This window comes from Salarias fasciatus, chromosome 13 (genome assembly GCF_902148845.1).
Source record: "Salarias fasciatus chromosome 13, fSalaFa1.1, whole genome shotgun sequence".
NCBI lineage: Eukaryota > Metazoa > Chordata > Actinopteri > Blenniiformes > Blenniidae > Salarias > Salarias fasciatus.
Window position 1 is genome coordinate 21779568 of NC_043757.1, and position 22179 is coordinate 21801746.

Genomic DNA, 22179 nt, shown 5'->3' on the forward strand with positions numbered 1-22179 from the left:
GAAGAAACAGGAGACATCAGGAACTCTCTACAGTGCTCAGGACGAAATCTCTCATCATACACCGACTTTACTTTCAACTGACATTCATCCTGTCTGAGTTAACAATCCAGAAAATTGATTTTTGAATTGAACAAAAAGATCTATGGATGGCCTAATTTTTTTCTCCCGGTGCAAGTCGTCCAGTTGAGTTATAAGCAATAATACTGCTTAAAAGAAGAGTGCAGCGGATGAAGAAGGGGTGTGTTTAGTAAACAGGCTTAAATAACTTATGAGTCATCATTTATTAATAATCGTGGCCCAGCCTGATATACGCGCGTACACACACACACACACACACACACACACACACACACACACATGCATACACATAAGCAGCCTGACCTCTCAAAGCTGTCACCTCCGTGTTAAAGGAAAAGCCAATCTATATTTATCTCTGACTGCCTCCGTGTGTGTGTGTGTGTGTTTGAGAGAGAGAGTGAGCTGAGATGTGCATATATTATGCATGCATTTAGTAAGCCCCTGCTATAGCATTCATAGCTCTGCTTATTTAGACTATGTAAAGCATTTCAACCTTTGTATCTCTTGGCTTATTAGTGTGTTAAGGCAGTTTACTCCTAGCCTCCCCTGAGGGACACACACACACACACGCAGCACGATAAATAATCAAATTACTTGGCAGGAACGGACAGAAGGCTCCTGCGTGAAAATGCATGTAAACAGACGGCTTATAATGAAGCAAACGTGTCAATATTAACGGAGGGCCGTCAGCACAATGCGGGGAGGGTGAATGATAAATGTCCACACCGTGAGGGACTCGCGCACTCCGAACAGCGGGGAATAACTGCTGGCAGATGAGACACACAGTTGATGATGATTACATGTTTTCATTATCTGATGGCTTTAAATCAGGGACAGTGGAGCCTGTGCCGTCGGGCGCCGGGCAGGGGGGGGGGGTTCCCACCCCGACTAAGCACAACACCAGGTGATTTGACTGATGAGTTCCGCCTCCCCCGGCTGAAGGTGGGCTAATCAGCGCGGCCCCCCGCCGTGCTGTTTGGTTGAAATAGAGACCTGCCTGTCCCTCCTGTCAAAGCAGCGCCGGTCGGAGTCTATTAAAGCGTCAGCTCCAAATTCTTGGCTGTTTTCGTGGGGGATGAATAGCACCTGGGGAGACGCGCTGAATGAAGTTAATTAGGTGATGGGACAAGAAACGGCGTGCCGGCCAAGGGTTTGTGATGAGGGACTATTGATCACAAAGTAATCATAGAATCTTCTTTTAATGAAAAAGTGAGATCCCAAAGCAGATTTATCCTTCATTGCCAGACTATAAACTGATTTTTTTTTTTTGTTTTTTTCTAAAAAAGTGCAGTCAATTAGAATTTAAATGGGAAAAAAAGGCCTTATAAAGCAATTCACTCAGCTGATTTAATTGGAAAATAAGCTTTGCTTTGTGATGCAGTGGGAGCTGATCGGTTTCTTGTTTCCATCGTTAAGGAGGTAAATATCTCAGTGTTGAACCGCAGTCAGAGGTTTGGTGTTAATATTACTTCGAACTCCAGCAAACAAGTCTCATAACTCAATTATTGATATTAGGGGTGTGATCTGTTTATAATTATCAGAGGTTCAGATGTTCTTTACTTGAGCCAAAGTCATTGTTTTCACATATCTTATCATTTTTTTGTGCCTAAAGCTTTTACTGATATGAGCTCACCATTTAGAGAGAAAAAAAAAAAAGCAGTCAGATGCTTCCAGAAAAGGCCGAGATGCAAATATGTGCTTTGTTTCTTTTTGCTTTAACAAGGAAATGGAGATGTAAATATAAATTTTTAAGAAAAAAAAAGTGGATTTCTTTTAGACGGCGCTCATGTGTGAGTATAATTCCAAAATGCAGCACGAATCAAATCCTTGTAAATCTTCTCCTATTCACAACCTGCCTGGCACAGCATTTCTATGTAAAACATTTGGAGAAGGTACAAGTCTGAAAGCTGCGTGCACGTTGAAACGGTCTTTCATTTGCCAGTGTTCAGCGTTGCCTCGTGAAAGCTGAATGCATAAACCGAGTTTTAAAGTGACTTCCTGTCTGTGTTTCTCCCCCCAGTGGAGGCTCTTCACCTAGGAACGCTGATGGCTGCACACGGTTACTTCTTCCCCATCTCAGACCACGTCCTCACTCTCAAAGATGATGGCACTTTCTATAGATTTCAAGTGAGTAATGATAACTGACTTTAAGACTTACTGAGAAAAGGAAAACCTCGAAACAGCCGTGTTGTTGGTCTTAGTCCACTAAAATCATATCACAAGAATAAAGTTTGAATTCATGCCTGGGTTATTATTACAGCACATCGCCTTTTGCTGTTTACTATGAAGAGAGTTGCTCGAACGTGAAGCTGTTGGTCCCATGGGTAAAGACGAGCCCACCGGAGGGTTGAAGAAAAGACAACTACTGTTCATCATTTATTTACTGGGGGTTGCATTGTTTTTACTAGGATTTACAGATTTCATTCACATTATTTCATTCTTCCGCCAACGATAGGATTAAATTTTTGATTGGTCATTATGTTCTTTTAATATAAAACAGAGGAGTATCTTTCCTCTCCTTTAACAGCAGGATAAACTGAGAATGACCGCATGGCTTTATTTTGACCTGCTCATAAATAAATGGTAACCGACGCACATCAGAGGCTTTTTTTCATCTATTGACTTCACCCAAGTGTCCATCGGAGAATGAACTGGATGAATCAATGCCCGGGGCTGTTTGTGCTGGTGTCACTTCACTTTTCTGTGCGTATAATCAGTCCTCATCTGAATCCCGTCTATACAGCGCTGTCTAAGGAAGGTCAAGATTCACGCTGGTGGCTACACTGAGTGCTCTCTGAAAGAAGCTTACGTGCTTTAGATATTATGCCAAGCCTATTATACAACAAAATGTTTTATTGTGACAGATGCAGGCCTGGAACTGCGTGCCCACCTCGCATGGCGGTGCACACTTTGATTTGAAACACCATGTGGTTGGTTGTATGCAGCTGGAGATGTAGGTTTAGATTTAGTTTGTTTTGTTTTCTAATGATCCATTTTTTTTCGTCTTTTCAGACTCCATACTTTTGGCCATCGAACTGCTGGGAACCAGAAAACACAGACTATGGTGAGAGCTGTTCTGTTCGAGGCGAAGTTTAGTGATTTGTGCATGGTTGTCTTGAAAAAGCATAATTATGCAACCTGTTTGGACAGTGCATGAACTGTGTTTTGAATTGTTGTACAAATCCACGTGTTCTACATTCTGATTGTATCTGCAGCAGAAGGAGTCAGGCAAATGCAGGCTGGTGGACAGAAACCAGATATTCATGTTTGCTTCCTCTCAAATGAACGACCCACATTCACAACCACTTATAGTGGGCATGCAGTGGCTTGGTTTATATTTTAAGTTTTCAATCAATTCTGACTTTTTCAGCCTGAAAGAAACCTGGCATGTGTCTGGATGCGTGCACACACACTCAGATGAACATTTTTATGGTGATACAGAAGGAGGTTTTCCACTGTTACAGTAAAGCAGAGAGGAGAATGGAAAAACAAAACAAACAAACAAAAAATCACAGTTCAGACCTGCAGATGTTTGATTTGCTGCTTGAGTTGTAGAGAGAGGAGAATGGCTGAAGCCATCTGAAGGAATAATCCTGTGAGTGTAAGTGGATGCTTCAGCAGCTCAGACACAATGACCGATTCACGTGAACGAAAACGGTCTAACGGCACAATGAAACCTCCACATTATGGTCAGTTAACAAAGAGACGAAGGGATGGTAGCAGTGCGGGAAGGCATCAAGAGTCAGGCGTGCACAAACAAAACTGCACGCAGTAACAGACACGTACACGCCGCTCACAGTAAACGACCTTTGAGATTTGCAGACAATTTAAATGTTCAGTTGAGAGGATTAAATGAACGCAAGGCCACTTAAGGCTGTTAAAACATAGCTGGAATCCCCCTTCTTTTTTTTTTACCTCCAATAATCTCTCTGTTTGTCTCTCTCAGCTGTTTACCTCTGCAAAAGAACAATGCAAAACAAAGCACGTCTGGAGCTTGCAGACTATGAGGCGGTAAGTGAGAGATCGCTTGGTGTGAGCACTCTCCTCCCATTATCTATCCTGTCTCAGTTTTCTGGCAATTTTTGTCTCTATGTCTCTGCACCAAGTGTAAAAATGTCTCCACAGGCCGTCCAGCTGTGCAATGTACACGGCACGTGTGTTAAACATAATCCACAGCTTTTTTTTCCTGCTCTTTGTTTCACTTTACAGGAAAGCTTAGCAAGGCTACAGCGAGCTTTTGCCAGGAAATGGGAGTTCATTTTTATGCAAGCAGAAGCACAAGCAAAGTAGGTTTCTTTAAGAACCGCACATATGCATTAAACCTTTATGAGCGAGTCCGTCTACACACTCATTATGACATGATTACACACAGTGGTTTACTGCGGCTTCTTTTTAATTGCCAGCACACAACCTCACAAATGAAATGCACATTGAACACTCAACACAGTAAATTAATCCAGTGAGTGTCGGATTAAGCTATATATACCTTCTTGGAGATGGTTTCTGAGTGGCTGTTTTTTGTCCCCCCCCCCCCCCCCCCCCCCCCCAACAGAGTGGACAAGAAAAGAGACAAAATTGAGAGGAAAATTCTCGACAGTCAGGAAAGAGCATTCTGGGACGTGCACAGACCAGTGGTGGGTGAAATTACTGATGTTTTGACGCATAATCATCTCCGCTGTTATAGATGTCATCGCTGGAATTATCAGCGTCATCTGAATAGCTCCTGCAAAATCCAATTGGAAAAAAAAAAAAAGGATTATACACAAACCACACTTCAATATTGATCACATCGGATATGGTACACCTTTCATTCTCTGTGGGTTGTTTTGATCTATTTCACACTAAGAGTGAAGATGTTTGACGACGAGCTCTTGCTGCAAAAATGTTACATACCAGATGGTGCAATTTATAAGTTCTACATGTAACATTTAAACAGTGTAAAGAGGAAAACACACTTCGGCTGTGTGTTTGCCATTGCATACACATGAAATGCCACATCAATAACTGTCACAACACATCTCCCTCACTGCCGCTCTTTACCTTGTTGGTACATACCTGCTTAGCATTAGCATTCACTCTGCCCTCGAGGGCCACGGGTCTCCTCTGCTGTATTCCTCCGAAAGCCACCGCTCCATGCTTAATTGGAAAATAACAAGTTCAATTTATGCGTCCTTGGAGCAACATAATCAATATTAATTCAAATTTCACAGTGACGCTGTCAAGCTACTTAGCTCTGTTCTTCTGGAAGAGACCTAGATTAGACCACTTGTTCAATCAGCCGGTATTTGCACACTAAGACCCTGATTTCCTGCTGGTTTACTTGTTTTTGCTAAAACTGGCACATTCCGCGGTAATTAAGCAGCATCTGACACATTGTTCTGGAGACTTCTTGAAATCGTTTTATACACCAGCTTAGCAGGAGGGATTTCATTTATTTAGACTAAAAAAATATTTTAAAAAAAGAGCATCACACAGTGGGACTTTAACGTGTGCAAGTATGAAATTGCATTCAAAATTTAGTTTGCATTTATGATAAATCAATGTGCAATGAAATAATAGTTTCACCCTCCCCCTGTTTTTCACCATCATGCTCAGAAAAGGCATCCCCCTGAACCCTCCATTTCTTTCCTGCTGGCCAGCCCACCCTGTAGCTCTTTGGCGCCCTCCATTGGCAGCAAACCCAACACTTTGAATACTGGTGTAACACAGTCTATGGAAATATTGACAATTGTTTGTAAAAGATGTATTTAAAACAACACAATCAATCTCAATTAAACCGTATTATTTAGATAAATGTTAAGTTGTTTGAAAGAATGAATCTACAACACAGCATAGTACAATTTGACTATTTGACTTGGTTGCTTCATTTAGGAATGCCGCAAATTGCCATTTTAATCAGCATCACAAAACATGCTACACTCAGTGTCTTTGTAGAAGACGGAAAGAGAAAGGGGATAATTACATGCTCTAATTCAAATCTGGGATTTTTTTTTTCAACATTACTTCAAACAAGTATTGAATTTCTATTTTTTTTTTAATGGCAGTGTTTCTTCCTTTTGAATTTGTGGCATTTGAAAAGATGAATAGACTTCGATTAAGTCATTAAAGGAAACTAAAATTCATTTCCTCGTTCTTCCTGCAGCCTGGATGTGTGAACACAACAGAAGTCGACATAAAGAAGTCCTCCAGAATGAAAAATCCTCACAAAACTAGAAAGGTAGAGTCAATCCCGACAGTAGGTTCTGCAGATTTGAAGCGTGTCCTTCTGACACATTTGCTTTATTTCTATATGTTTTCTTAGTCTGTGTACGGGCTGCAGAATGACATCCGCACCCACAGCCCGACTCACACTCCCGCTCCAGAGGCCAAGCAGCCGACGGAAGAAGAACTGCAAGAACAGGTACGATAATGAGACACGTTTTCTCATCTCACATGACAACAGTCATTTTCATATGGATGATCAGAGCAGACGCTCAAAGGTTTCTTTAACCTATGTAAAGCAGGTTTGATTTAAACATACATCAATATAATTGACAACACAGTTTAAAGTGTAGCCACTAGTAAATCAATACAAATATTTCTCACTTGGTATGTTGAAACTATAATTATTTTCTAGTGAATTCATGCAGTTTTTCTGTATTTTGAATGTTACCTGCTGTGGTTGCAGATCACCTTTTGGCAATTGCAATTAGACCGGCATCGACTGAAAATGTCCAAAGTGGCAGAGAGGTGAGTGATGTTCTTTGTGTGTTTATTCAGTTTAGCCATCGATCTGTTTATCGAGCCTTTAAATGGCCCAGTGCCGCACGGAATTAAGAACTCCCTCGACCTTGAGGAGTGTTTGGGCCCCGACAATGCCTTCAGTTGTTGTGATGATGCAAATTACTGGACGCTTCACAAAGTGTCAATTTGGCCTTTTGCTTCGCTGACAATGAGCTGTGCATTCAGCTATGAGATTTCTATCCTCGTGTCCAAACGCTGAGTCAACCCCTTTTGTCAGGCTCTACCTCTCATTTTGAATCACTGGCCTTCAATAGAATTTCTCTGCTTCTTCTTCGCGGTGTTAGAAATAAAAATAACTCATTCATAGTGGCTCGCAGAAAGGTACGTCATGGTGTAATACGTCCACAGACTGTTGCCTACAGTGTGCCGTCCGTCTGCTTTCACCTCAAATGCAGTTTGCTGGGCTACACGGAGCAGTACGTCGAGTACGACCCCTTCCTCACGCCTCCAGACCCGTCCAACCCCTGGATCTCAGACGACACTACGCTCTGGGAGCTTGAAGCCAGGTTGGTGGCCGAGAGAAGTTAGTTTGGAGCCGATTTTGTCGCATTCATAACCGATCTGTGAGAATATGTTGTATTCTTTTGTTTTTCTTCCTCCAGTAAGGAGCCGGGACAGCAGAGGGTAAAGAGGTGGGCCTTCGGCATAGATGAAGTGCTCAAAGATCCTGTGGGAAGAGAGCAGTTCCTCAAGTTTCTGGAGTCTGAGTTCAGTTCGGAGAATCTCAGGTACAAAATACATTTGCTATGATGTGCAATTTATCATGACAATGACAATTAAAGAATAACGATAATCAACAACGCATGTAAACAGCTGTTGTGACATAACTTCCACCACAAAGCTGTGCGCTCCGTTTGGCATCACTAGCGGTGTTTTCACCAGCACGCAGCTCACTCACAGCTGAGAAGATATGTGAAAGCGTCAGAACAGCTGCAAGAATTGATGCATTCTGCACATCATTTTTTTCCCCAAGACTGTAACATTCCGTCTTTGTTCCGAGACTTGTTTGGTCAAATCGGACTTGTTTATTGTACATCAGTTTCAATACCACAAAACTGGACTAGACCATAATTTTTACTGGAACCAGACTGAAATGTGAACTTTACGTTGGCGCAGGCATGTCCAGTGCAAATCATGCCACACACATTGGATTTTCTGTAATGACACCATCTAAGCTAAAATGTTTTATTTTGGGTTTTGTCTGCCTTTAATTCAAACTGATATCATACAGATAGCATAAAATGTTTGCCTGAAGGAGAAGAAAGAGTTTGCACACCTATAGCTAGCTTTATAACACTGTAGTACAAAATGACGGCGACACTATCAACAACTATGAAGAGAAAATGTTTTGTTTAAAGCAATGCAATCAGGAGTTGTTTCTCCTCTTTGTGACTGAAGGAGATCTGGACACTAGTGCATTAGAATGACTCAAAGCTTTCTCTTTTATGTCATCATGAGTAAAGCTGTTAAACTTCATCAATTTCTTCAAATTGTTGCCAAATCCCATCAAAGTTCCTCTGAAAATTATACTAAAAGACTGATGCAAATTCTTAAACAAAACAATCCATTAGCCTACTGTAATAGTAAAGACAAGATGTTATGTTACAGATGTTGTGTATGTGCACACTGGGTGCACGTATAGTCTTTGTTGGAAAGCATCGTCTCAGTGACGTGTTTCCATCATATTGTAATTTACTATATGCCGGCCTAAAAAGTGCAAAAAGTTCACTTTAATAGAAATATCCTGCACTGCCTCTATGTAGGTATTGTGAGTACAATATATTGGAAGTATCAAATATAAGAACTCACTGTGCATAAAGGTTCCTTCATTAGCGTCTCAAGATTATGTTCAGCATCTCATTTAGATGTTATCGTTTGTCCACTTGGAGTCTGCAGTATTTTAATGTTGTAGATGGTCAAACTGAAGCTAATTTCACCGATATCATGACTGGATCTAAAGCCATTAGTCATATTTTATACTGTGACATGGTGTCAAATATATTGAATTTTAATTCATAAAGAAACCAGCGCCTTACAGATAAGTTAAAAAAAAAAAGAAACTGTTCTTCAAATATCAGGCAAAGAATGTGTTTAACGTGTTATGTACTGAAGCATTTCTTGTTTCCAGCTAGATTTTCATAATGCTATGGCTCTGTGAGCAGATCGCCATTTTTTTCAATGTGATTAATGGAAGTGCACGCACACACACACACACACACACACACACACACACACGCACACACACGCACACACAGGTGCAACTGTGGAGGATTTAATTCACACTTTCACTTCACCTCCTTCATCAACTCGTGTGTGCACCCGTGCAGACACACTCCCTACATAAAAATAAATAAGCATACAGTAAATACACCGCAGCTGCCTCACTGTACATCTGTTTAGCTTAGAAATGATTTCACCATCTTTCTGTGAGTCCCTGATCAATAGCATCACACTCGACTGTCTCTTTAAATTGCATGCATAATTATGAGTAAACTGAAAGCTCACTAATAATGCGGCTCAAGCTGTGACTCAGATTTAGAACGAAATATTGACAATGTAATCTTTAATACTGCCATTAATCAAAGCGGTGACAGTTGGTGGGCGAAGCTATTTAAGATAAAGCGTGCACAATATCAACAGCGTTGTGGACAAGACAAGAAAGTGATATGAGGCCGAAATAAACTGCAGAGCATCAAAATGTTCACACACACACATGCAGCCGGTATGAATCCTGTAACCGTTCTGCAGGATTGCTCCTCTGCTCCCTCTGATGGTACATGTCTTTATTGTTCCTACCCAAAGCTGATTATGCAGGCAGTTTGAGTGAAATCTCAGTCATTTCAGGCTCACATTACGTTTCCTTTAAATTGCAAATTGCATCAGAAAGAAGAGGAAAACGCTCCTACTTGGATTTATTATTTTAGTCAAAAGCTTCCCAATGTTTTAGAAGCTTATTCAAATTGTCAGGTGGTGTGACAATTTCCACCCAACAAATACATGAGCTATGTTGAAGTTGTTACAGATTGTGAAATTTTGATCCAAAAAATTTTTAAGGAACTCATTCATGCTGATAACGGTGTTCTTCAGGTTCTGGCTAGCAGTGCAGGAGCTAAAGAAACGTCCCATCAGAGAAGTCCCGACTCGAGTCCAGGAGATCTGGCAGGAGTTTCTGGCCCCTGGAGCGCCCAGTGCCATCAACGTGGACTCCAAGAGCTATGACAAAACCACCCAGAATGTCAAAGACCCCGGCCGCTACGCCTTTGAGGATGCACAGGTACCAGGATGCAGATGATGCAGAAACGCTAAGTCACGTCTGATTCCTGCACCGCAGTTTAACTACATGAAGCACGTCACATCGAAGTGCTTGTAGTGATGCCAGCTATATATAGTCTCCTTAAATACAGCAGCAGCGGCTTCCTCAGGCAGTTCACAGCTCTGTCTGGGGGATTAGTTAAAAATGCATGTCTTAATTTCTATCTCTGCTGTGTATGACGCCTTTGTAATTTATTTTCACATATTCTTCTGCAACAGGAACACATCTACAAGCTGATGAAGAGTGATTCTTACAGCCGTTTCATCCGCTCCAATGCCTACCAGGAATTATTACAGGCAAAGAAGAAGGTAAAAAAAAAAAGAAAGAAAAAAACATAAAGCTCAACTGAAAGTATCAGTGTTTTAGTTGATGCAGTGAGTTCTATATATACACGGCAGAGCTGTTGCCTCGGCTTATCCATACACTGACTCAGTCTCGGTAGCTTAAACTTCCCGGCTTGTGATACTGTTTGGGCACGCCTCCTCAAAGTCTGTTAAATCACACTTAAAGCACAATCCCACTAATCTCACATGGAAATGGAGTTGTTGTTAAGCATACCTGTTGTGACAGGGTTTTTTTTTTTTTTCTGTATGTAAAGAATCAATCTCTTAATGCATCCCCGTGAAATGAAACACCTTGAGATGTTTGAAGTTTGTGAAATTGCTGGAGCAACATGCAATTTGAATAACTGCATGATGGTCAGATAACAATATGATTTCAAGCTCTCCATTAATCCACATATTGGAAAAATCCTCATTAGGATTATAACGTAGGCATATGTCACATCTTTTTTTAATGCTCTTTATTGAAGCAGATACACAGCTGATAGTAAAGCTCAGGAAAACCAGCCACAGCAACGAAAAAAGAAAAAGAAAAAGTATATATAATGATATAATGCATACTTTTCTTTCATTCAACACATTGCTATCACATTCCAACCATTGTTAAATATATCGCAATGCAAAGATCAATATTCTTAATTGATTGACTGAAATGTGATCACATGAATTGTGCCTTAATGGAGAGAACGACTGAGTTCAACCACACTGTTACAAACAAATAATCATATTTTCTTTGCTTTATGTTGTGGTATTTATGAGCTGATAAATGTAGGTTTTTTTTTATTCATCCTCCAAGCAAATGTCTTAACGCCCCAAGCAGAATTACTGAAAAACGATTTAAAAGACATGAAGCTCTTGCAAAGCAGCACAATACTTACCTTAATCATAGGGAATTGTGGTTGTCTCAATCCAATGTTGATTATGTTAAACTGGATGAAACAAAACTGATGATAATAAATTAAATATATAAACATTTATTTAATGAGCTGCACTTTTGTGGTCAAAAAACTGTTGGCCTTCCCTCTTCTGACCGGTTTTCCACTCAGGTGTCGTTCACCGGGTCTTAAACAGCCGCAGGCAGCAGCTCAGACAGACGGCAGGGCAGTGACCAGTCAACCATCAGCCAATGAGATCGGTCCTTTTCTGTAGTTTCTGCAAACAAATATCACAGATCAGGAACAGACATGTAATCTATTACAGTATTCTATCCCTTCACCCTCTTTCAATTAAACCCTTGAGCAGGTTTTCTGCTGATTTGATCTTGACCTCAATAACAGTAAAGCATCAACTTAAATAGGAAAACCTCAACTACAGGAGCATATACAAAACTTTTTTTTTTTTTTTTACATGTGTCACATACCACTCCAGCTCTAAACACATGACTTGGAATCTAAATTCACATTGGATCATTTTATTCCGCCCATTTCCTTCATTTTGGATGCCGGTGTTCTGCAGAGCAGACGCCTGAAAGCAAGCTTGGTTTCATGGGCTTGAAGCAGTTACAGGTCATTACACTGTCAAATCGATGTAAATTCTAAATGATGAATGACGGTGTGTGCTTTATTAATGTAGTTAAAGTATCTGCCTAAAAGTTTAAAGAAGCCATCATCTGAACGTAAATAAAAAAGCACTGGCATCTCCAGTGACAGCAAGAGCCTATTTTAAGTGTAGCTGATGAAAGAATTAATCGGGACTCCTGTCGGGTTTGCAGAAACCATTATGAAAACAGAAGCTGTCATAACATGATGAATAATTCAGAATTACATCGATGAATTCCTGCGCTTAAATCCCACTGTGTCTCACACCTCCTACACTTTCCCAGGATGCCGTTCTGGCAAAGAAGATTTCTGTTTTCACATGTTGGGTTTCAGAGAAGAAAGAAACTGCTACATGTACAGCGTTATCTGTTTTAATTTATTTATTTTAGCTTTAAAAGGGAAATGGTGGATATTTTTGAGATTAGCATTTTTGAGGTGTAAGTTGAGCTATTTTTCTCCCCAGAATTTAATTTCTTCTCCTCTGGGTAATAAAATTCCCGCATGACCACTGATCTTAAATATGTTTTTGACTCCACAGAAAAGTAAGAACTTGTTCTGAAGGCTCTTGCTCCCAGGTAATGTCCACTTACCATGCATCCTTTTAGATATTCTGCAATATACTTTCCTTCAACTATAGAATGCAATTAAGACTGATTAAAACCAGAAATAACCATATTTGCTCTCTTTTCTTTTCTGCCAGCACAGGAAAAGCCACTGGCATCCAAGAGATCGACCAGTTGTGTGCCATCATGCTAAAATCAATGCCATCGCTCTCTTTCCTGGACGTGGAGAGGGGGATCCATCTCATCTCCTCATCATCATTGTCTGTCATCTGCTCTCGGCTCCGCCGGATGATGAGCCGAGCCGGGCCGGGCCGGGCCGAGCCGAGCCGAGCCGTCTACTCGTCTGTTGTCCACAGGATGTTGCATGTCCATGGAGAGGACGTTCCTTCTTCTCTCTCCTCTTTCAGTACCTGATATATTTCCAGTATTCTCAGAAAGGACGCACTGCTGGACTTGTGAGGACACCAACAGACTACCGAGATGATAAATTAAAAAAAAAAAAAAAAAGGAAAGAAAAGAAAAGAAAAAGAGGCCACTGAAGAAAGTCAATTTCAGTGTTCCAGTTCTTTCCACCGTTGCTGCTGGATCGGAGCCCCCTCTTTCACTCCCAGCTGAAACAAATGATGTCAGAGAGAAAAGAAAAGAAGAAAAAACAAAACACAACACACACAAAAAAATATGAAATGACAGCTTCAACTGAGAAATCTAACCAATATCATTGCTTTACATGATCTGAGGTCACAGATACTTTGTCACGCTATGGGAAGTGTTGTGCAGAATGAATATACAATATATATAAACATATATATTATGATTATTATTATTATTATTATTATTTATTGTGCATTTATTTTTTGCTTTGCATTATTTTATTGCACTACGATAATTAGCACATATGGTTTTCATTGCACTTGTAAAGTCACATTCAAAATTACAGAAATGCTGTCTCCTGTCTCACGTAGAACATAATTCTTTGTTATTCTCTCCTGCATTTATTTTTATACCATATTTAAAGACACTTTTACTTACTTGTATTATTAAAGTTGGCCCTCTATCTGTTGTTATGGCTCGGACTCAGATTCATTATCATTATTATGCTCTTCATTTCAGACAACTAAACATGCACTTTTCCATCCTACCACTAGAGGGGAGTACATTATTTCCTTCATGATCCCATGAACAGAGGTTGCTTGTATAAGACAGATCAGCAAAAATGCATCTCAGACAAATGAAGTTTTGTCATGCAAAAGTGTCATCATCGGTTTTATTCTGAAAGGGTTATTGTTAAGGCTTGACTCATCTGAGGTTTTCCAGGGTCTGTTGATGCTTCGGCTCTTTGATGGCGACACTGACAGTGTAGTGTTTGCAGTCTCTGTGCCCAGTGGTCAGCTTAGTGAGAGCCACAACATAGACAAACATCATTGTCTCCGTTGCATCAAGGAATGTGAATTGTGGCGTTTTTCAAAGTGTGCATTTTGGGGTGTCTGGGTGTATGTATGCCACAATTTATGGAGTGGAGCCTATGGGCTTTGAAGTGATGTGGTCTCAGTTCCAATGAGAGAGGGGAGATGTCGCTGATTATAGTTTCTTCACATGCTTGTACTTTATCATCTGAAAGAGTGACACGATCTCATCCACCTTTTCAAACTGTAAAAGACCTCAGATAAACAGTCTTGGATGGCAGTGTGGAGCAAAACTTGATTACAGTCACTTATGCAGTTACTTTACTTTAGTTACTCACATGGAAGTAAATCTCACATTAATTGTTACCATGCGACTCTCTTTGGCCTGATCTATATGCACATCTGTATTAATGCTCTTTTGCAGTGATACATGAGCTGACGTGCGGTTGAATGACTGATTCATTTATTAGGCTGAGCTGCGGCTCGATGAGCAAGTTGTAGGAAGATGCCGACTGAAATCCCGACGCTGTTGTGCTTACAAATCAAAAGCTAGAAGAAGCCGCTATAAAACAGCTGAGATAAAGTACCAATAAACTGACATCGAGCTGGTCTTATAAGGATAAAGTCTCATTTGCAAGCTGCATCATGATGGATGGATAAAGGCTAATGTTAATGTTGATTACAGTCAGACGTCTTTCAGATTGCAGTCACTGAAAACAGTTTTAATAAAATATCAGCATATCATTAATTTTACAGTCACTTCAGTAAACAGACATGCATCGTGGATGTTCCCATGCAAGATAAAAGTGACGAATAAAAGCTCACTGCAATATGACTGTGAAAAATGACAGACTCAATTAGATGATAGTAATCAGTTATTAGAGTGTTAATGCTAAAAGTAGTGGTGTTACCATAACACATTACACGCTGTTTCCAACACAGAGGATCAGTCACTTTGATAGGTTTGCTGTGTCAGCATTGCGAAAACACATTGAATAAAACATCATCAGGCAGTCAGGAAAACACACGGATATCGGTGGAGAGGGAGGCTTAAATGAAAGAAGTGGAGCTTGATTCACACTGTGACCAGGGCCAATAGGAAAAACCCTCCCAGCCTTGAGGAGGGGAAGGGGGTGGTGGGGATTCAAAGTAAGGCAGCAGGCTTTACAGTGACTCAAACTCTCTCAAAGACAGACTGCAGACAGTCTCCACGGCTCTAAGATACAGGCTTACTGTGACTGAACTCTGGAGCTTCGCTCCAAAACTTGAAAAGAAGAGAAAGACTGAGACTGGAAAATTAGACTCAGAGAGGAAAGTTAGAAGGGAGACAAGTCGACCGGGAGGATGGAAAACTGAGTGCATCCAACATTCTGAGAATTTAGCTGGAGGGGGGGAAATAAAAGGAGCGAAGACAAGCCTGAGGATACTACAGATTATGTTGCCATGGAAACCAGAACCTGGAAGCGGACGCAAGGACCACTGAAGGCGGATGATCTGCCTTGACTGCATCCTCGACAACATTAATGTCCATCTGCACACTGTGGTGACAGGTACACCGGCTTTATACTTGCTAATGACTGTTTGTTCCTACTTCAAAATATGTATGCTTAAAAGTTCATTAAGATTTTAAAAGCTGTTTTTCAAAGTTGATTGCAAATGTTTGCTATTATCACTGTAACCAGGTCCAAAAAGTGAAATTCATTTGATGCTTATTCATGTTAAAAATTTGGAAAACAGACATTTGGTACTTCTAAATGTGTTCTAGAGTGACATCTGGTTATTTCTTTGTCGAAAGGTAAAATATTAAAAGTGCAGTACGTGGAAAAAGGTCATTGTCTATCGGTGGGATATCAGAATTCTGACACCACTGCCTCATTCATGAATATAATGCAAAAAGCTATAACAGCCCCTAAAAGTCCCTGAATGAGTTAAACTTTCAACACAAGATTGTTTAAAAAAAGGTAAAGCTATCAAAAATGCTCACACCTAGTTAATATGAGTGTCTAAAATAGTGCTGGTTCAACATATCCCACGTGAGTGTGAGACCTACTGAGTCAGTGAGTCTCTGGATGACGAAGCGCACAACCGATTAGAACGGCAGGACTTGTACAGCCAGTGACTATTTCTGCCAACAGTGATGGTTTGATTCCCACTGAGGCCACCCATTGTAGAAATACACCCCTCCAAGGCACTGAAAGGTGTTCTGGATAAAAAAGCGTCGACTAAATTACTATAATTAGCGGCTGCAGGTTTCAGGTAATTAGTGTTGTGAGTGAGAGAATTAGTGAGCGATGACAGCATATTGTACAAGCACCTCAGTGAGATTAGGAGTCAGGTTAGTTTTTTTTTTTCTTTCCATGAAATAAAAGAGAAAATAATGTCTTTTAGCAACCTGTATTCTATTATTATAGAAAATCATACCTTTGTCTGTGCAGGTGTATGCTCGTGGAGGTGGTTGCATTTTTCCATAATAATGTAATGGAGTGTTAGTGTGTGTGTGTGCGTGTGTGTCCTACAGTGTGCGTGCAGTGAATGGTGGGGAGTTTGCCTTCTGATCCTGCTTACGGCGCCGGTGACTGCACCACCTTGTACAATCTGCTCTGATGTCAAAGAGGATTTAGCACATAGACACATTGTAGTTTCTTTGGCTAGAAGAAAACACCTCGCACTCGTAAGCCGCTACAGATAGTAAAACTGGCATTTGATTGAAACCCTAACGAGTCTGTTTGCAGGCGAAACTGATCAAAGCACAATGAGGATACTAAAGGAAAGCAGATTAAAATGGGAAGGTAACTTTTTTAAACATTTTTTACCCAAAAAACTCTGCCATGAAATGTTTTTACACCCTTGAAATATGTCTCGCTGAAGGTACTTGAAACCATTCAACATGCAGTGACCTGCTGCTGCACTATTTGTGAAGTCATTCCAAGCTGCCACATATTTTTCAAAGCCTCAAAACTTCATTTCAAATTCCTGTAGAGATCCCAAAAACACCAAGGTCAAACTTAAATACTGGAAAAGACAGCTAAATCATTTCCATTTGATGGACTGGTGAAGCATTAATAATGGCGGAGTCTTGAAGACTGCCATGATCTCAAACAAACCGATGCAGATAACAAGAATGACACCGACAAACAGTTTGAAATAAGAGCTTTTCAATATTCTCACAGCTCCTCATAAAGGAAAGGAGAGTAGAAAACAGTTTCCCCTTTAAGTGCAAACGAAAGGTGGTGTTAATAGCTGCAGCTAAATAGATCATCTTGATCTGCAATGGAAACCCTGTACTATCATAGCATCTCTAATTGCTCTTCATCCTCCAGTAAAGCACTTTATGTTACTGAGGCGAAGGAGTCGCCTGACATTCTTGCCAGTACTTAGCTTGGAAAGCATTATATCTGGGCTGCTAGTCATTATCAAGATGGATTGTGGTGACAAATGGCTGCCCAAACTGCCTAAAGCAGCCTCCTGGCAATGTTGGCATTAGACACATTTACACAGCAAAGTCCCTAAGAGGAGCCCCCCAACCCCCAACTGTTAATGAGCCAACAGTGAAGCGTAGTTTGGGAAAATACAATCCGCAAATGCAGATAATGACATGGTTCCTCTTTGTGTAATTGGCTCCAAGTGAAAACATTTCATTTACCTCTCTTTTCCTCTGTATATCCTGTGTATGTGTGTCTGAGACTGTGTGTGTGTGTGTGTGTGTGTGTGGCTGCCCGTGTGTGATTGAGGTTTGAGCTGCACGGTGAATTAAATGCAGTTCTACTGTAATTAACTGCACTTACCAGTCTCTGTATGAGACTTTCTGACGCACCAATAATTGAGGCATCAGGTTTTGTTTGTTTTAACCTGCCTTTGAAGACATGCTGGGAAGATGTTTCACATGGTTTAGCCAAAGTACATCTGTGTGTGTACAAATTTGAAAGTCTGAAAAGGATTCACGTTTCTTTATTCAATTATTTACACAGAGAAGATTGGAAATATTGAAATATTTAACAGCAAGTTTGGCGATTTGCGCGACTAAGTTTGTTTTTCATTTCACTAAGAAATAAAAAAAAAAAAAAAAGAGCCATTGTTATCCAGACAAAACACATTACCATGGTATTATCATGCCATTCTAAAACACACAACATAACAAGTTCCCACTGATGATAATAGTTGTTTTCAAAAAAAAAAAGAGAGACTTGTGTCTAGCTCAGCAGTCTCTCTGGTATTTGTAATTTCATTAGAGGTTTGAATTTTGGACCCAAGGTCTGCCACAGTTCAGTGAAGCATATCCAAAGTATTTGTGGTTCTGGTAAAACATAAAGCTGTGTTTGTGGACAATATTAGTGTGCAGCGGAGAGAAAAAGGTCCATTTCAGTTGTCTCGGCATTAACACACAAAACCACAGTCTCCTTCCGTCTCCAGGGCTGCGTGGTGATTAGAGCTGGGCATCCAGGAGACACGGAGTGACACACACACACAGAAACACACACACACCGTGACACGATGCCCTATAGGTTACATGACCGGTTTCTGTGGCAAACTCCACCATTTCCTGAACCTTTTTTCCTCCTCATGTTTAATCTAAGCGCTGACCCTCCCTTCCACCTCAGTGCTCCCCTCAGAGCCCCTCAGTCCCCACCCCAAAACCGCAATTTGTCTAGTTGCAGAGATTGATGAGCATAGTTTGGCGGGGCCGGTGCTATCATACTTGTGCTTGAGTTTTGGGGGGTGGAGAGGAAGCGCGGCTGCCGACTGTACGGGCCATCCGTCATTTCCTATGTACACAGTCGGTCAGGTCATCCCTCCCGACTCCCCAGGGCGGCTCAGAGCGCGGCTCGCAGGTCGCCTCTTCAGGAGACTGATGGCAGGAGAATGAGGAGGCAGAGAACAAGGGCCTGCATACAGAAGCGGGGCCTGTTCCCCTGCACTTAAATCCATAGTCAGCAGGAATAAAATGGCTCGGTTAAAGACAAATGAGATGTTGTTCTACATGGAAGGTGGATCAGTGGAAGATGGAGTGGGGTCATGACTTCCTGATGCAGTAGGTGGTGGGAGGACCCGGTGGGAGACTTTAGCTTAGTTGTTCTAACTCATTGATGGGTGTGTGTGTGTGTGTGTGTGCTGTCTTGTGTGAATGCAACAGTGCATGCCAAGAGGAGAAGAACAGTGTGAATCCCAATGAATCTGTTGAAAGAGCTGCAGTTGTAAGCTCAGGAATGTCTCATCTGAATAGAAAAAAAAAAAGTTTTCATGACACTGTTTCATGTTAACATACAACTCCAATGAAAGCCTGGATGTTCAAAGGGGGAAAATATGTGGTTAAAATAACTACTGTGTTTCTGCTGGACACACAGCTGCTGTCTAGCTTATGGAAACTGCTGCTGAGACGCTGATATACAGACCGGAGCGCTCATTCAGCCCGGACAGAGCTGCCATGACCTCGGGGTCAAGGGCAGTAAGAGAGAGGCTAAAAGCAAAGTGGATTATGATAAAGTAATTTGTTCCACGTCAGAGTGAGTTGCAGTGTCCAGGAAAGAAAGAAAAAGGAACATACAAATTTGCACAGCAAAAGACGGGTCTGCGAGCGGCCAGTGGCCTTGAGGCAGTTTGGTTCCCTGTCAGAATTTCTGACTTGATGTCATGCAAGGCTTGTCAAGAGCAACATCTGCTGAAAAGATGCTTGAGTGATGGTCAAGTATGTGCTGGCGCAAACGCCGGCAGCGTGCACACGGAGACTCCATCCCGGAGAGCAGAGGAATCATTTCTCCAGATCGCACTCTGTTCCCGGTGCGAGCGCGATACGCTCCACGCCGCGGCGATTATGGACACGGCGGGTCACCCTCAGTTCAGTTGTCTCCACAGTATATCACCAAAGAGTAGAAGGGTGGACTCCCAAAGGGAACGGCGCAGTTCCCCTACTCTTCCCCTAATAACATGCAGATGGGCCTCTCTAATGCTTGTTTACATATCTGCGGCATAGTTCATGACTAAAGTAAGCAAAGCCCTAATTATTTTACCCAGCGACGGGACCAATAAAATCAACTTCCCCTTCTCGTTATGGGTGTTTAAGTGCATCCTTTGATGGCAGGGCTTTGTTTATTTTTGGGAGAGTTGCGTAGCTGAGAGGAAAGCAAATAGAAATAATGACACAGAGATGCTGACAAATGGGGGTTCTTGTGATGGATTCTTTTTCTCAGTGACGCCTGGAAGGCTGAACAGCAAAGGTGCTCTGACAAAAATGCATATTCAAGCAATTGTAAATAAGACTGGCAACAATAAAATCAATTTAACTGCTGTAAGTCTGTCTCAGAGCATCTCTTATTGTCTGATTTGGTGTTAAATTTCACTGTGTGCAGCAGGCAATCTTTTTATGTTTAAGTTGTGTCACACAGTCATGTGTTTCTCCGTTTTCAGAATGCTGTGGAGAATCACTATCCCTGTCATACTTGCTGGGGTGCTCTGCATCTCTGCAGAGAGCAAAAAGCAGCGGCCCCAGGGATCCATCCCATCTCCGTACAAGACCAAAGGGAACCTGTCCGTGGAGCGCCACCACCGGTTGCTGCAGCAGAAGCCAGAGGTGCTGTCCTCCAGCCGGGAGGCCCTGGTCGTGACGGAGCGCCGCTACCTCCGCAGAGACTGGTGCAAGACCCAGCCTCTCCGTCAGACCATCAGCGAGGAGGGCTGCCGCAGCCGCACCGTCGTCAACCGCTTCTGCTACGGCCAGTGCAACTCCTTCTACATCCCGCGCCACATGGGCCCCAGCTCGGGCCAGGGACAGAGTCGAGGCCAGGCTTCGGGCTCCGGGAGGAAAAGCCACAACAAAATCCAGGAGCCTTTTCAGTCCTGCTCCTTCTGCAGGCCTCACCGCATCACGCAGCTCACAGTGCAGCTGGACTGCCCGGACCTGCAGCCCCCGTTCAGACACCGGAAGGTGCAGAGGGTCAAACAGTGCCGCTGCATGTCTGTGGATGTGAGCGGCCACGGGAAGCTGTGAAGCAGGACTCACAGATCAGTAGGATTTGAACGGGCAGGTGTGTGCAGACTTTCACAGAATTTGCCAAACAGTGATTACCAGGTGGAACAAACTGCACCGTGTTGTACAAACGGCGGCGCGTCCCTCCACGCAGTGACATGAAACTCAAGAACTCAACACAGATATAATTAGAGACCGTCAGCCATGCTGCCATGTTCAGTTGAAAGAGACAGACTTTAAATATGCAAGAGACACTGATAATGAAGCTGCCAGTATTCGACAGTCATCTTCTTTTTTGTTTTTCTTCCTGGTTAGAAGATGCCTTCAGCACTTACTTTACAAGCCGAACATTTGGAACGATCATGCCGATAATTCGACAATTTGAGGAAACTTGACTGTTTAAATGGCTCAACCACTTCAAAGTCTTTTCATTAATTATGAACTTTCCCAGTTTGATGTTCTTCAAGCATTATATCCTGTATATCTTCTGGTGGCCACGTGCATGGACACACACCCAACTGTATACTGTCTGTCTGCCAAGTGTACCAGTCAGAAGGAAAGCACACTGCAGCATATGTAATGGAGGTGCAATGCATTATATACAGTATATATATAAATATATATTTTATTGTGTGTAAGAATGTGTATGTTGAAATTATATTAAATCTATTTCATATAAAAGAAAAAAAAAAAGGTGTTTAGAGTGCATGTAGTTCTGTGCTATTTAATGCGCTAAAAAAAAAAACCTCAAGAGGAGCTGATTTAAAAACTAAGGTAATTTATTTTATTCAATAAATATATTTCCATGCTTGGAGATACTTAAAACATGTCGTCTATATTGCACATGAAAAATCACATCACATGGTCTCATCGCTCCTTTAGTGTTTTGGAGTCTGAACCGGCAGGAAAGGCAAAACTAACTGCATAGGGCTTCTTGTAACAAAGCATGTCGACCATCCAGATGGACAAAATAACAGTAGGAGTGTATCAAATCAAACCACTCACTTACATATGACGTTGTGCAAGAGGAAACATTAAAACACTCTAGTGTTGCACAAAAATAATCATTTGTGTAGTTATCACTAATTTCTCAAACACACACAATTGCCAAAAGTAAATATCTATGTGTAAGAGAGATTTCTTTTCTTGTGACATTAAAATGTAGATACACCTCAAAAGTGAGTTCTCAGTCAACCAAT

The 22179-nt window shown here is 41.6% G+C and overlaps 2 protein-coding genes and 1 long non-coding RNA gene across 6 annotated transcripts in view; 2 read left to right on the forward strand and 1 right to left on the reverse strand.

Moving 5' to 3' along the window:
• rgs7a (regulator of G protein signaling 7a) overlaps window positions 1-12933 on the forward strand; it is a 50121-nt gene extending 37188 nt beyond the window's left edge. Inside the window, exons 5-18 of one of the 4 annotated variants that reach the window (XM_030107404.1) lie at window positions 2099-2205; window positions 3091-3142; window positions 4025-4089; window positions 4288-4364; window positions 4631-4712; window positions 6221-6295; window positions 6380-6478; window positions 6746-6807; window positions 7257-7367; window positions 7464-7589; window positions 9949-10135; window positions 10393-10482; window positions 12592-12628; window positions 12754-12933. In XM_030107404.1, the coding sequence (XP_029963264.1) occupies window positions 2099-2205; window positions 3091-3142; window positions 4025-4089; window positions 4288-4364; window positions 4631-4712; window positions 6221-6295; window positions 6380-6478; window positions 6746-6807; window positions 7257-7367; window positions 7464-7589; window positions 9949-10135; window positions 10393-10482; window positions 12592-12612 (1154 nt within the window). In that variant the 3' untranslated portion in view covers window positions 12613-12628; window positions 12754-12933. Of the gene's footprint in view, window positions 1-2098; window positions 2206-3090; window positions 3143-4024; window positions 4090-4287; window positions 4365-4630; window positions 4713-6220; window positions 6296-6379; window positions 6479-6745; window positions 6808-7256; window positions 7368-7463; window positions 7590-9942; window positions 10136-10392; window positions 10513-12591; window positions 12629-12753 lie in introns of those variants that run through there. The other 3 variants (XM_030107405.1, XM_030107402.1, XM_030107403.1) reach the window with 3 other exon arrangements.
• Window positions 353-17757, reverse strand: LOC115399826 (uncharacterized). The gene is made up of 3 exons (XR_003932735.1): window positions 17705-17757; window positions 16066-16068; window positions 353-437 (listed from the first exon to the last, which is right to left on the reverse strand). It is a non-coding gene; the product is annotated as an uncharacterized LOC115399826 (long non-coding RNA).
• On the forward strand, window positions 14894-21979 carry grem2a (gremlin 2, DAN family BMP antagonist a). The gene is made up of 2 exons (XM_030107406.1): window positions 14894-15569; window positions 20422-21979. The coding sequence occupies exon 2, from the start codon at window positions 20423-20425 to the stop codon at window positions 20999-21001; it is 579 nt and encodes a 192-aa protein (XP_029963266.1). The 5' UTR covers window positions 14894-15569; window position 20422; the 3' UTR covers window positions 21002-21979.
• Window positions 21980-22179: the final 200 nt, after the last annotated feature.